The 13,243-nt window shown below is 36.7% G+C and overlaps 1 protein-coding gene across 2 annotated transcripts in view; it reads right to left on the bottom strand.

Annotated features, from left to right (window-relative positions):
• SH3BGRL (SH3 domain binding glutamate rich protein like) overlaps positions 1-5,716 on the bottom strand; it is a 148,829-nt gene extending 143,113 nt beyond the window's left edge. The window contains exon 1 of one of the 2 annotated variants that reach the window (XM_053580193.1): positions 5,447-5,716. In XM_053580193.1, coding sequence (XP_053436168.1) covers positions 5,447-5,491 — 45 coding nt within the window. In that variant the 5' untranslated portion in view covers positions 5,492-5,716. The remainder of the gene's footprint in view (positions 1-5,446) is intronic. The other variant, XM_053580191.1, reaches the window with a different exon arrangement.
• Between the last annotated feature and the right edge of the window lie 7,527 nt (positions 5,717-13,243).

The following is a 13,243-nucleotide window of genomic DNA, read 5'->3' as shown; positions in this document are numbered from 1 at the left end:
AGGCTGAGACAAGAGAATCGCATAAGCCCAAGAGTTAGAGGTTGCTGTGAGCCGTGTGACATTATGGCACTCTACCCGAGGGCGGTACAGTGAGACTCTGTCTCCACAAAAAAAAAGAAAAAAGAAAAAAAAAAATGAACAGACGATTTGGAAGCTACATTCCTTCTGCAATGTTCCCATGAAGAGACACCACATTAAGGCCTGAAATTTTACACCTTGTCCTATACAAGACCAGTTCAAGCTTTCCAAATGTATTTGTCTTTTCTTATTTCCCTATTCTTGGGTGAATAGTCATTTATCCCACTTACTAACATTCCTTTAAACATAAAAGTCCTCATCCACAGTAGTTCCCCCACTTTTCTATTCCCCTCTGCATACATGCCTAGGCAACTCTTCTCCCACTTAGAACAATTATTCCTCCCCCTACCTCTTACCTTATGCTCACATTTATCTCCTTACACCTACTAACTGCTATGAATCACTGGGAAGACAGATTTCTTGGTAGTTAAGCACATATTTCTTGGATTTAACCGGCTTGTGCTGGCTTCAAACTGTGGTTTACTAGCTATGTGACCTTGAGAAAGTTGTTTAACTTCTATGAACCTGTGTACTATATTTCCTTCTCTGAAAAACAGAGATAATCATAGTACCTAATTCATATCATCAAGAAAAAATAAGGGCTCAGTGTCTGTTGCACAGTGGTTAGGACGCCAGCCACATACACTGAAGTTGGTGGGTTCGAACCCAGCTTGGGCCAGCTAAAACAATGATAACTGCAACAAAAATAGCCAGGCGTTGTGGGGGGTGCCTATAGTCTCAGCTACTTGGGAAGCTGGGGCAAGAGACTTGCTTAAGCCCGGGAATTTGAGGTTGCTGTGAACTTTGACGCCACAGCACTGTATTGAGGGTGACATACTGGGACTCTGCTTCAAAAAAAAAGACTATCTGGCACACTTAAGTGTTCCTACTTGCTATCATTACTATGGCTACCATCAAGAAATCCCAGGAAGGCTATGTTAACTAGTGTGACGAAAATGTGTCAAACGGTCTATGAACCAAGTGTATGGTGCCCCATGCTCAAACTAATGTACACAGCTATGATTTGATAAAAAAAAAAAAAAAGAAAGAAAGAAAGAAATCCATTGCACTGGTATGGGCAATGCAGCCAAAGCAAAAAATAGTCATACAGGAATATAGCAGAAAGAAAAGCTTCTCCACAGCAAAGGAAACAATCAACCAAGTTGAGAGACAACCTATAAAATGGGATAAAAATATCTGCAAACTATCCATTTGACAAGGTATTAATAACCAGACTATAAAAGAAACTTAAACAACTCAATAGGGAAAAAAACCTGATTTAGAAAATGGACAAATGATCTGAATAGACCTTTCACAAAGGAAAACATACAAAAAACCAACAAGTATATGAAAAACTGCTCGGAGAAATGCAAATCAAAATGACAATGTGATAAGATATCATTTTACCCTGATTAAAATAGCTATTATCAAAAAGTCAAAAAATAACAAATCAAAGAGATATCTTCATTTCATGTTTATTACAGAACTATTCACAATAGCCAGGATACGGTATGAACTTAAGTGTCCATCAATGGATACATGGCTAAAGAAAATGTTGTATAAATACACAATGAAATATTATTCATCTATAAAAAGAATACATTTCTGTCACTTGTAGCAACATGGATGGAACCAGAGGACATTGACTGAAACAAGTTAGGCACAGAAAGGCAAATATTAAATGTTCACAACTAATATCATGGAAGCAGAAGGATGTTTACTAAAAGCTGGGAAGTGTAGGAGGGAGAGAGGAATGAAAAGAAGTTGGTTAATGGGCACAAAAGTACAGATAGAAGGAATAAGTCCTAGTGCACAAAAGGGTGACTATAAACAATAATTTATTGTATAATTCAAAATAGCTAGAAGAGAATATTTGGAACACAAGAAAATGATAAATTCTTGAGGTAATGGATACCATAAATACCCTTATTTGATCCCCATAAATATGTACAATTATTATGTAGTAATAAAAAGTAAAAATAAATAAATACATTACAAAGACAAATTTATTTGCTTTAATTTCTAAACTTTTGAGAAGGGTTACTCCTCTATATTATGACAGAGCTGAGTACAAGTTTCAAAATTTGTTATTGCTTTTCTTTTTTTTTTAATTAGGCTATAAGGTACAGGGAGTTTTGAGAAATAAAATAAATTAATACTGTCTTATAAATTATCACAGATCCAGATCATCCCCTGCCCAGTATTATAGGTTATCTTTATGACACTGAATAGGAAGATCCAGAACAGAGAAATTAACAATCTAAAGCCAAGAAGTTATGAAAATCTCTTTAGATAACTACACTTAGTCACTTAACAGAAGCACGTCATTCTGGGTAATTGTTGAGTTCTGTCAGGAAGTTTACCCCAAAATTTGCTAAAAATGGAGAAGCAAGAATCCGTTGTACTCTATTCTAATATGAAGGCAGTAGATGATCTAATACAAGGTGGAGAGTAAGGGATGAGTGAGCAAGGAGAGGGGAGGAGAGGGAGGAATGGGGGGTTACAGTGTATGGCTCTTGGGAGTGGGACACAATTACAAGAGGAACTTGACCTAACAAATTCAATCAGTGTAACCTAATTCTCTGTACCATCAATGAATCCTAAACAATAAAAAATAAAATAAAATAAAATAAAACATGACAACAGTCTTAAAGAAAAACTTCAGTAATACAAACGGAAGAACACCTTTCTGAAGTACATCAACACTCCACTTATATTATAGAAGAGCTCTTCCTAAAGTGTACACACTTTGCACTGTTTGGGTGTTGCAAGGGTATATGTAGGATCTATCAAGTATAGGGTATAAATGTCTTAAGACAATAATTGAGTAAATGAAGTGAGGAATATATTAACTAGTGTGATGTAAGCATTCCAAATTGTATATGAAATCAACACATTGTACCCCTATAAACGTATTAATGTACAAATGATCTATGTGTTTATGACTTAATAAAAATAAATAAAATAAAATTACTATAAGATTATAATAAAGTGAGGACTCATTTTGGCAATATTTAGTGAATTTTGATAACATGTTAATATAAACGATGCTTATTGCAACAACAGACAAATCCTTAATAACCTAAAAGAAAAAAGTGAAACAAAACCCAAATACCATAAACACCTGCCAGTTGCATAGTGTTCAACAATAGAGTCCAATAAAGTAAGTAATAGAAAACAGTGTCCATTTCTAGGACTTTTATAAATTTAATTCTCAACAAAGAAAAAGGTGCAATTGTTCTTACTTGAATAGAAATTCTGAAAGCAGTTCCTTCTTTAATTTGCTTTTTGGGGAGGCATAGAAAAGGGAGAAAGCAAACAATAAACAGTAGTATTGAAATTGCATGGCTTCCAAAGGGAAACTAGCTGCCTGATTTGTTCAGTCTAATTAGGGGTTTAACTAAAGGCTTAATGCTGAATGGCTTAAATGAAACTTTATAATTATTGTATTATATTGAGACTCTGACCAACTCAAATTTTACTTTGAAATATCAGAATTAAATGTCTGAAAATAATGACCTAAGAGGCTCATAAAATGGGGTCTAAAGGAAATACAAAAGGTTTTCTTTTCTTCAACCTAAACTTACTCAAAAACTGTAGGATGACGTTTTCTAATATTTCAAAACTGTCTAAACATATCCACACATGGTGGCCAGAGAAGACAAAGTTCAGGGTCAAGGTTCTTGTAATTTATTCAGTTCAGTTCTATCTCAAATCCTCTTGAGTGTAGACAAAAAAATAAGCCAAACAAACACACAACCACCTGGAACAGCTGCTGCTCTAAAGCTCAAAAAGAGGGAGTAGGTTCCTACATCCTATATCCTAAACCCACATGTCTGCTCTTGCCATTGTTGGCTTTTCTCTCTTGTCTTGACAAACAGAGGTACTTTAATTTATCATGGACATACATTCAGCTTCCACCTGAGTTTCACCTATTCTCAACACAGCTGATAAAAAAAATATATATATATTTACTATTTATTTTATATATATATAATTCCAGGCTGGGTGCCCATAGCTCAGTGGTTAGGGTGCCAGCCACATGATCCTAGGCTGGTGGGTTCGAACCAGGCCGGGCCTGCTAAACCAACCAACCAACAAACAAAAAATAGGCGAGTGTGTGGTCAGCACCTGTAGTCCCAGCTACTCCGGGAGGCTGAGGCAAGAGAATGGCTTGAGCACAAGAGTTGGAGGTTGCTGTGAGCTATGATGCTGAGGTACCCTACTGAGGGTAACAAAATGAGACCCTTTCTTAAAAAAAAAAAAAAAAAAAGAGAGAGAGAGGGAGGGAGGGAGGGAGGGAGGGAGGGAGGGAGGGAGGGAGGGAGGGAGGGAGGGAGGGAGGGAGGGAGGGAGGGAGGGAGGGAGGGAGGGAGGGAGGGAGGGAGGGAGGGAGGAAGGAAGGAAGGAAGGAAGGAAGGAAGGAAGGAAGGAAGGAAGGAAGGAAGGAAGGAAGGAAGGAAGGAAGGAAGGAAGGAAGGAAGGAAGGAAGGAAGGAAGGAAGGAAGGAAGGAAGGAAGGAAGGAAGGAAGGAAGGAAGATTATTCTAAATTAAAAGCAAGTGAATCCTGCAGGGAGAGTGTCCTGTCATTTGTAGAAGCAGCAATTCAGGTTGCCACTACACAAGGAGCCACTTGATAGTGCCCTTTCAGGTTCTCAATATATTTGAAGCGATTAGAGAAGGTTAAAGGTACAATATTTTGAAAGAATTGAAAAAGTCTAAATGAGAGACAATATGGAGATAAAAATCAGATCTCTTGTCACATTAAGTTTTACAAAAATCAACTTCGTATCATTGTTACCAACTTCTCCTTCCATTTTGTCTAGTTCTAACAGGTCTTTAAACTGAATGAAGTTAAACACCTCATTTACACTCTCAAAATAACTCTATTACGGGGCATAACTCTCCAAACAATCCCAGTGCCCCAATAGGCCACCACTCAATCCCCATTAGTTACCACACGTGTACCCCCATCATTTACGAAAGTGTACTCCTTCTCCTCACTTCAGTACTTAGAGCATATTTTTCAAATGTCACACTCTTGAAACTCATCAGTATGTGACTTCACTACACTTCTTCGCCTATCTCTAAAGACTCTGTACCACCGTCTCCCATCTATTTAAACCCGGTAGCTTTCTTCATCCTTCGAAGAAGAAATGTGGCCCGAACTTCTGAGGCAAACAAAGCTAAACTCCATGGGAAAAAAATGAAAGCGATGCAACAAAGGAAAGAAGGAGGTGGGCTGGGGGATGCGTGTGTCTTCAGAAGGAGAAGCTGCCGAACAAACTTCTGCGCTTTAAGGAGTCTGGGACAGCAGAGGAATAGTGTGTAGAAAAACAACAAAAGTGGGCTCCCCACTCTCCTTACCGCAGTAGAGCCAGAGGAAGATGCAATATATACACGGATCACCATCCTGGGATCAGCAGCTGCTGTTGATTGAGTCTCGAAAAGGGCTGTGAAGCTGCTTCCACAATGGCTGGGATTGAGCTAGGAGCCAAACAGAGGTTGGTAGAAGAGGGTGGGGGAGGGAGAAAAGGAAACTGGCCAGAGCCCCGCCTCCGCCCTTAGCTGCTTTCTCTGAACTCCCAGAGCTACAGTCTCAGCCCCAAACTCCGGAAGGCACAGGGTCCTTGTTTGTACCATTTCTAAACTGCCTTTTTTTTTTTTTCTTAAGTAAGGAATCTCGAATAGCACCGCGAGATCTGTTGAAACTTTTATTTTTGACTGCTGCCTCCCAGAGAACATAAGAGGGGAAGAAGGAAAAAGAAAAAGGGATTGCTGAACTGAATTAAATTAGAATAAAGTACCTTTTTTCCCCACGGATACTCCAAGTCCGCACATAACTTCTACTCAGAAATGTAAGCAAATACGAAAGCAAATATTCCCAAAAGAGCAAATTCTCCGTTGAAAATCCACGTTCTTAAAGCCTTGCAGATTTTAAGACTCCTATTACGTAGTTACTTTTATGTTGTTAGCTGACTGGAGGAATTAGGCAATGAAATACTGAGCAATACCATAGAAAGGTGAAAAAAAATTTCAGGTTTCCCTAAGCCCAGAAACAAATTTGGATTTCTTTTTTGAGTTTTGTGTTATGTTAAAATAAGGACCCCTGCTTCTATGGAAATTTTCAGGAATCCTGATTCACAAGTGCAGGAATGGAGAGAAAAACTGCAACACACCACAAATAATTTAAATACTGTGTAAGAAAGTGAATGATTTTTGTTTCGTTTTGCTTTTTAACTGACTGATGAAATGGATTTTGAATCTTAAATTTCAGGGTATGTTGAAATGGTAAACAGAGATTGCAGATGGTTATTTGTAGCTCTAGGGAAATGAACAAATAATCCGTAAAGACAGGAACCTCATACTTCAAAGTGTGATTATGCCAAATGGACTGAAAAAAGAGCACTTATAAGATGAACTGAGAGTGCAAAGGAGTCAGTCACCTATCTTACTTCTTTACTTTTCTTCTGGAGTCTGTCCACCTACCCCATTCTAGTGTTTTACCACCTTTGCCTAGGCTCAATAGTTGCAACAGCTTCATAACTGTTCTCTGCCCATATGTTTTGCCTCCTCCAATCTATCTTAAATACTAATTCTAAATTAATCTTTTACATGTAATCCATACAACAGCCTTGAGAGGTGGGTACTATTATATCAATTTTACAGATGAAATATTGAAACTCAAGAAAATATGAAAATAAAAATCATATGGTTAGTAAATTCCGAAGTCAGGTCTTGAACTCAGGTCCAAACCACTACCAAACCTACCCTCGTAGCCCTCGTTGTTAACAAGCTGCCTGGAATAGTGAAAGTGTTCAAAAAATGTTAGCTGTTTTCATCTAAAAATAGCGGTTTCATACATCACTAAAAACAATGTAGGTGGGAATACTTAAGATAAAAAGTGTTAAAAGATAAAAATAAAGAAAAAATCATCATGCTAAAACTGGAAGAAATGCAAGCATAATTATCAACTTTCTTGGCTCTGGCAAGAGCCGTATTCCTTGACTTTTAATCATCTGCATTTTTTTTCTTCTATCACAATTTCTATCAGAGATGAATGCTAATAAATTGTTCTATATAAAATAAAACTATCAAACTAAAGATAAATTATAATTCTAAGGAGTCCTCATGATGCAGGACTAGGCAGCACAATGACCTGCTACCTTAGCCCTGGAAGTGTTGATGCTCCTGCAGATGGAGGAACCAGCTTGCTGGAAGGGCCGGACACCTGCAGGGGAAATGCTGGAAACTTGCTGTCTCTTCAAGGTGGACTTCTGACTGGTCAGTTTCATGGATGGCACCTTGCTGTCTCCTCCACATGCACTTCTGACTGGTGGATTTCCTGTCAGTTTCCAAGGCCTGAGATTTCACTGGACAGCTGGCTGTAACTGACAAGACCCACACCCTGGCAGAACAACCCCCCTGACACTATGTAAACCCTTGAGCAGAGAGCCTGAAGACAGACCTGGAAGAGGGAGCAGGAGAGCTTGTTCCCCTCCTGGGTTCTCTCTGCCAGGAAGTTTGGTTTTTGTAGTTGTAATTTTTGGTTTCTGTAAATAAATCCTGACTTACCACTGATCCTGTGGTCCATGGATTTATTCTTCAAATCACGGAGACCAAGAACCTGAAATTCCAGTATCACTCACTATAATCTGACCCCATATTGTTTATATCATCTTATCCTTTGCTTTCCCAAGCTTCCTTCCATAAGCATTGTTGGCCACCCACTGCAATCATCATACTTATGTTCACTTTCGTGCCTTTTCTCTTCCTGTTCCTTCATCAACTTCTCCCCACATCCTCATGCCCTTTTCTGACCACTCTACTTGTCTACCTCTTGACCTTTTCTAGATACAACAACCAAGAATATTTATACAAATGATAAGACAAAAGTAAGTCAGAGTGAGCTAGCTACCTTCATAATTACCAACATCAGTGCTATTGTTATTTTATCTTCTAGCCCACAAAATAAGCATTTTTTTCTTATACTATGTAGTACAACTTCCCTATTCTCAGTGGTGAACATGTACTCTATTTGGACCTATAGTCTTTTTTTTTAATATTAGTACCTATATTACAAAATTATTTACCTCCATTGAATTGAATGGCAGATTAGCCATGAGTTTAATGGGCCTTATCTGGAACTTTCAGAAATTGGGAGAATGATTACTTAAGTGTTTTTCTTTTAAGTATGATTGGATTGTATTAATCTAAGTGAAAATATCTCCAATAGGCTCAGTGCCTATAACTCAGCAACTAGGGCTCCAGCTACATACACCAGAACTGGTGGGTTTGAATCTGGCCCAGGCCTGCCAAAACAATGAGAATTACAACCAAAAAAAATAGTAGCCAGGTGTTGTGGTGGAAACCTGTGGTCCCAGCTACTTGGGAGACTGAGGCAAGAGAATCACTTAATCCCAAGAGTTTGAGGTTGCTATGAGCTGTGACATGAAGGCACTCTACCCAAGGGGACAGCTTGAGACTCTGTCTCAAAAAAAAAAATATATATATATCCAATAAGTTGATTTTGTACACAAAATATGTTGGTCCTTATTGATAGCACTTGGAATACATGGGGGACATTTCCAATATTTCTAACCTGGAAAATATCATTATGTACAATATTGGACTTGCTTCTCACTACATTCAGCCATTCCTGGAATGGATATTCTATAATGTTCATTTCTGCTTCATTTTAAGCCATCATAGGATAGTCCTATTAATCTTCTGAATGGTTTTTTGTTCTTGACTTCATTTAGTTCTGACTTAATCTTGGTTATTTATTTCCTTCTACTTAGTTTGGGATTGGATTGTTCTTCTTTTTCCAGTTCCTTGACATGACTCATTAGATAGTTGATTCATGGTCTTTCAGTCTCCTGGATGTGGGCATTTAACGTAATAAATTTCCCTCCTGGGACTGCTTTTGCAGTGTCCCACATGTTTTGTCCTTGTGGTTTTATTATTATTTTGTTCAAGGAATCTATCAATTTCCCTCATTATTTCCTCCTTGACCTAGCTATCATCAGCCAAAGGTTGTTTAGTTTCTATGACTTCACTGAAGGATGTTTGTTTCTGTTAGAATTGAGTTCTTCTTTTGTTCTGTTGGTCTATAAAGATACATGGTGTAATTTCAATTCTTTAAAATTGTTAAGGCTTTCTCTGTGTCCTAGGATATGATCAGTCTTGGAGAATGATCCAGAACCTGATAAGAACCTGTATTCAGTGGTAATGGGGTGAACTGTTCTATATATGTCTGTTAAGCCCATTTGACCTAGAGTTGTGTTTAAGTCCATCAATTCTTTGTTTAGTTTATGCTTATAGGATTAGTCCAGTTCTGTCAGCAGGGTGTTGAAGTCCCTCACAATTATGGTACTGTAGTATTCCATACTGTTCAAATAAAGTAAGGTTCATTTGATAAACTGGAGGTGTTAATGTTGGGTGCAAAAATATTTAGAATAGAAACATCTTCTTGTATTATTCCTATGACCATTATATAGTGTCCATCTTTGCCTTTCATTACTTTTGTAACTTTCAAGACAATTGTATCCCAAAAAAGGATTTCGACTGCTGCTTTCTCTTGGTTTCCATTTGCCTGAAATATATCAACAAGAAAAGTGGGCAACACACATGAACAGAATCTTTTCTAAAGAGGACAAATGGCCAATAAACACATGAAGAAAGCTCATTGTCCCTAATCATCAGAGAAATGAAGATTAGGTTATAACCTAATACCACTGAGAATATCCCACATCACGATTTCCCAAAGCTGCAGATAATGGTGTGGGTACAGAGAGAGGGTAACACTTATGCATTATTGGTAGGATTGCAAACTATTGTAGTCCTTTTGGAAATAAGGACAGATAATCCTTAGTAGACCTTCCATTTGATCCTGTAATTCCATTACTAGGTTTCTACTCAGGAGAAAAAAATCATTTTATCATAAGGACACCTGCACTAAAATGTTTAAAGCAATTCAAATCATAATCACAAAATTGTGGAAACAATCCAAGTGCCCATCAACATATGAATGGGTTAATATACAGCGATATATGTATAATATGAAATACTATTCAACCATAAAAAGGTGGAGACTTTTCCTCTTTTATATTTACCTCCATGGATTTGGAGAATATTCTCATAAATAAAGTATCTCAAGAACGCAAAAGCAAGTATCCAATGAACTTAATACTATTTTGAAACTAGTGGAGTAGCAACTGCAGTCCCAAATGAGAGAAAAACACAGTTAAATTCAAGAGGAGGGGAGGGGTTGAGGAAATTTAGTAAATTCTACATAACAAGTACAATGCAGGGGTATATGGCACACTTCCTGGGTGAAGGATTCAACTGCAACTCAGACTTTACCTTACAAATGCCAAAAATACATCCTAATTGTATGTACCATCATATTATTCCAAAATCCAAAAAAATAATAATCCCCTAAAACTACCTGCTTATATAATTGGACTTGAAAGGTTAATACTTGATTAAAGTAAAAATTATCAAAGGGTTTTGAAAAAGTATTTTGTATTTATTGTCTTAAGAAATCTACATATTAATTAAATGTTAATACTTATTTGGTGTGGAATAGTAATCTCACTGTGATTTTAATGAACATTTCCCTGATTATGAGGAAGTTGTGTACCTTATTGTCTATTTATTGCCATTTGGATATCTTCTTTGGTGGCATATCTGTTTAGAAATTTTGCTCATTTTTCTATTTGTTTGTTTTTCTATGTCTCTATTCTGAATAGAAGAATGTTGTCCCTTATTTGTTTCTGATAAATTCTACCAACCTGAGGCTTGACCTTTTTACATTTTAATGATATAATTTAATGAAAAATTGTTTTTAATTTTAAGTTAGTCCAATATCTCAATCTTTTCCTTTATGATTAGTGCTCTTTGGGAATTGTTTAAGAAATCTTTCCACAGATCCTATGGACATAAACATGTTCTCTCACATTCATTTATAAAAGCTTTATTGTGCTTCTTTTTACTTTTATATCTACAATTCATCTGGGACTGATTTGTGTAAGCTGTAAGAGATTGGTCAAGTTTAATTTTCCCCAAATAGATATACAATTTTTCTAGCACTAGAAATTGAAAAAAAAAAATATATATATCATTTTTCCCAGTGGTTTGTAATACCACATTTGTCAAAGATCAAATGGTTATATGTGTAGTATATGTCTGATTCATTTGTCTGTTTGTCTACCTTTGTGCCATTAAGACACTAATCTTAATTACTATACATTTAAATATCTTGAAATTTGATACAGAAAGTTCTTCTACTTTAGTCTTCTTTATCAAGTGTCTTGACTGTTCATAACCCTTTATATTTCCTTTTAAAAAAGTTATAATGTAAATGCAACATAGAAATACAGTTGATTTAGGTATACCATAATTTTTCTAAGCTCACGTGTTAATGCTAACAATTTATCTACATATTCTTTTGCATTTTCTACTTACACAATTATGTTAACCATAAAATGTTGGCTATATTTTTCCTTTCTAATATTACACCTTTATATTTATTTTCATTTCCTTATAGCAATACCACCTCCACAATACTCTTCACTTTTACCACTGCTGTATAACAAATAACCCCAAAGCTTATTGTCATGAAACATTCATTTTATTATACTCATGGGGTCATAAATACAGCCAGGGCACAGTGATTATTACTTATCTCTTCTTTATTATATCTTGGTCCTTAGGTGAAAAACCTTGAATGCTATAAGTCACTATACAGCTGGAGGCTGAAACTACCTGGAGGATCCTTTGTTCATGTGTCTGCTATCTGTGTTGAGACATAGTTCATATATCAAACTCAACTGTAAATGTTGACTGGAGTGCCTGCACATGATCTCACTATGTAACTTGGGCTTTCTCATGGCAGGGAAGCTTCAGATAGTTGATTTTTTCATAATGCAGCTAGCTCAGAGTCCAGCAGATGATGTAGAAACTATATTACCTTTTATGACCTTACCTCAGAAGTCACATAGCATCACTTCTCCACTGTTATATTCTAGAAACAAGGGAAACAAAACTTGAAGAAAAAAACAAAGGCACCTTTAAGGTGATGTGGGATTGCTCCAAAAGCAAAAATAATTTGTCTTTGAAATGAGATAACATCATCTAGAGCCTATTTTTAACTCAAGATCTAGCACTCAATCAAAAATAATACTGCTTTAAAAAATAGATGTATCTGAAAGCACAGATAGAAAATCATAAAAGCAGCCAAAAATAAAAAGACATATTACCACCAAAGGAACATAAATATAATGAGGGAGAATAATGGAAAGATAGATTCTATGTGCTGAAAGAATACAATTTTCAACATAAAATTCTGAAGACAACACAAATATTCCTTATAAACTATGTGGATTAAGTACATATTCCAATAAACAAAACTGAATTCTTCACCTGAAGTTCCACTGAAAGTATGTATTTCAGGCAAAAATTTTTAAAAGAGTATAGTTAGAATCTGAGAGATACAGAAAAGAGTGAAGACCCATGGAAATGATTCATATTTCAGTGAATCTGAAATGAGTAATGACTGCAAAACAATGATAATAATTTCTTGTCTGTTTAAAATATGTATAGAACAACAAGATGTGAGAAAATTTTAAAATTCTATTTGTAATTAGAACCTTCCCACAGTGTAAACTATAGGCCCAGATGGTTTCATTGGTAAATTATACAAAACGGTTAAGGAATTAATAATGCCAATTTACCCATGTTCTTCCAGATAATAGAAGAAAAGGGATAGTTTCCAATCATGTCTTGGTAAACTTAGCATTCATTTCAAAGCTTTATGAGGGGGTGGCGCCTGTGGCTCAGTGAGTAGGGTGCTGGTCCCATATGCTGGAGGTGATGGGTTCAAACCCAGCCCCGGCCAAAAAAAAAAAAAAAAAAAGCTTTATGAGTACATTACATTCAAAGAGATGAATAGGCCAATCTCATTTGAGTAGGGCGCTGGCCCCATATACCGAAGGTGGCGGGTTCAAACCCAGCCCCGGCCAAACTGCAACAAAAAAATAGCCGGGTGTTGTGGCGAGCGCCTGTAGTCCCAGCTGCTGGGGAGGCTGAGGCAAAAGAATCGCCTAAGCCCAAGAGCTGGAGGTTGCTGTGAGCCATGTGACGTCATGGCACTCTACCGAG

The sequence above is a fragment of the Nycticebus coucang genome, chromosome X (assembly GCF_027406575.1).
Source record: "Nycticebus coucang isolate mNycCou1 chromosome X, mNycCou1.pri, whole genome shotgun sequence".
Taxonomy (NCBI): Eukaryota; Metazoa; Chordata; class Mammalia; order Primates; family Lorisidae; genus Nycticebus; species Nycticebus coucang.
This window is presented reverse-complemented; position numbering and strand designations above follow the sequence as displayed.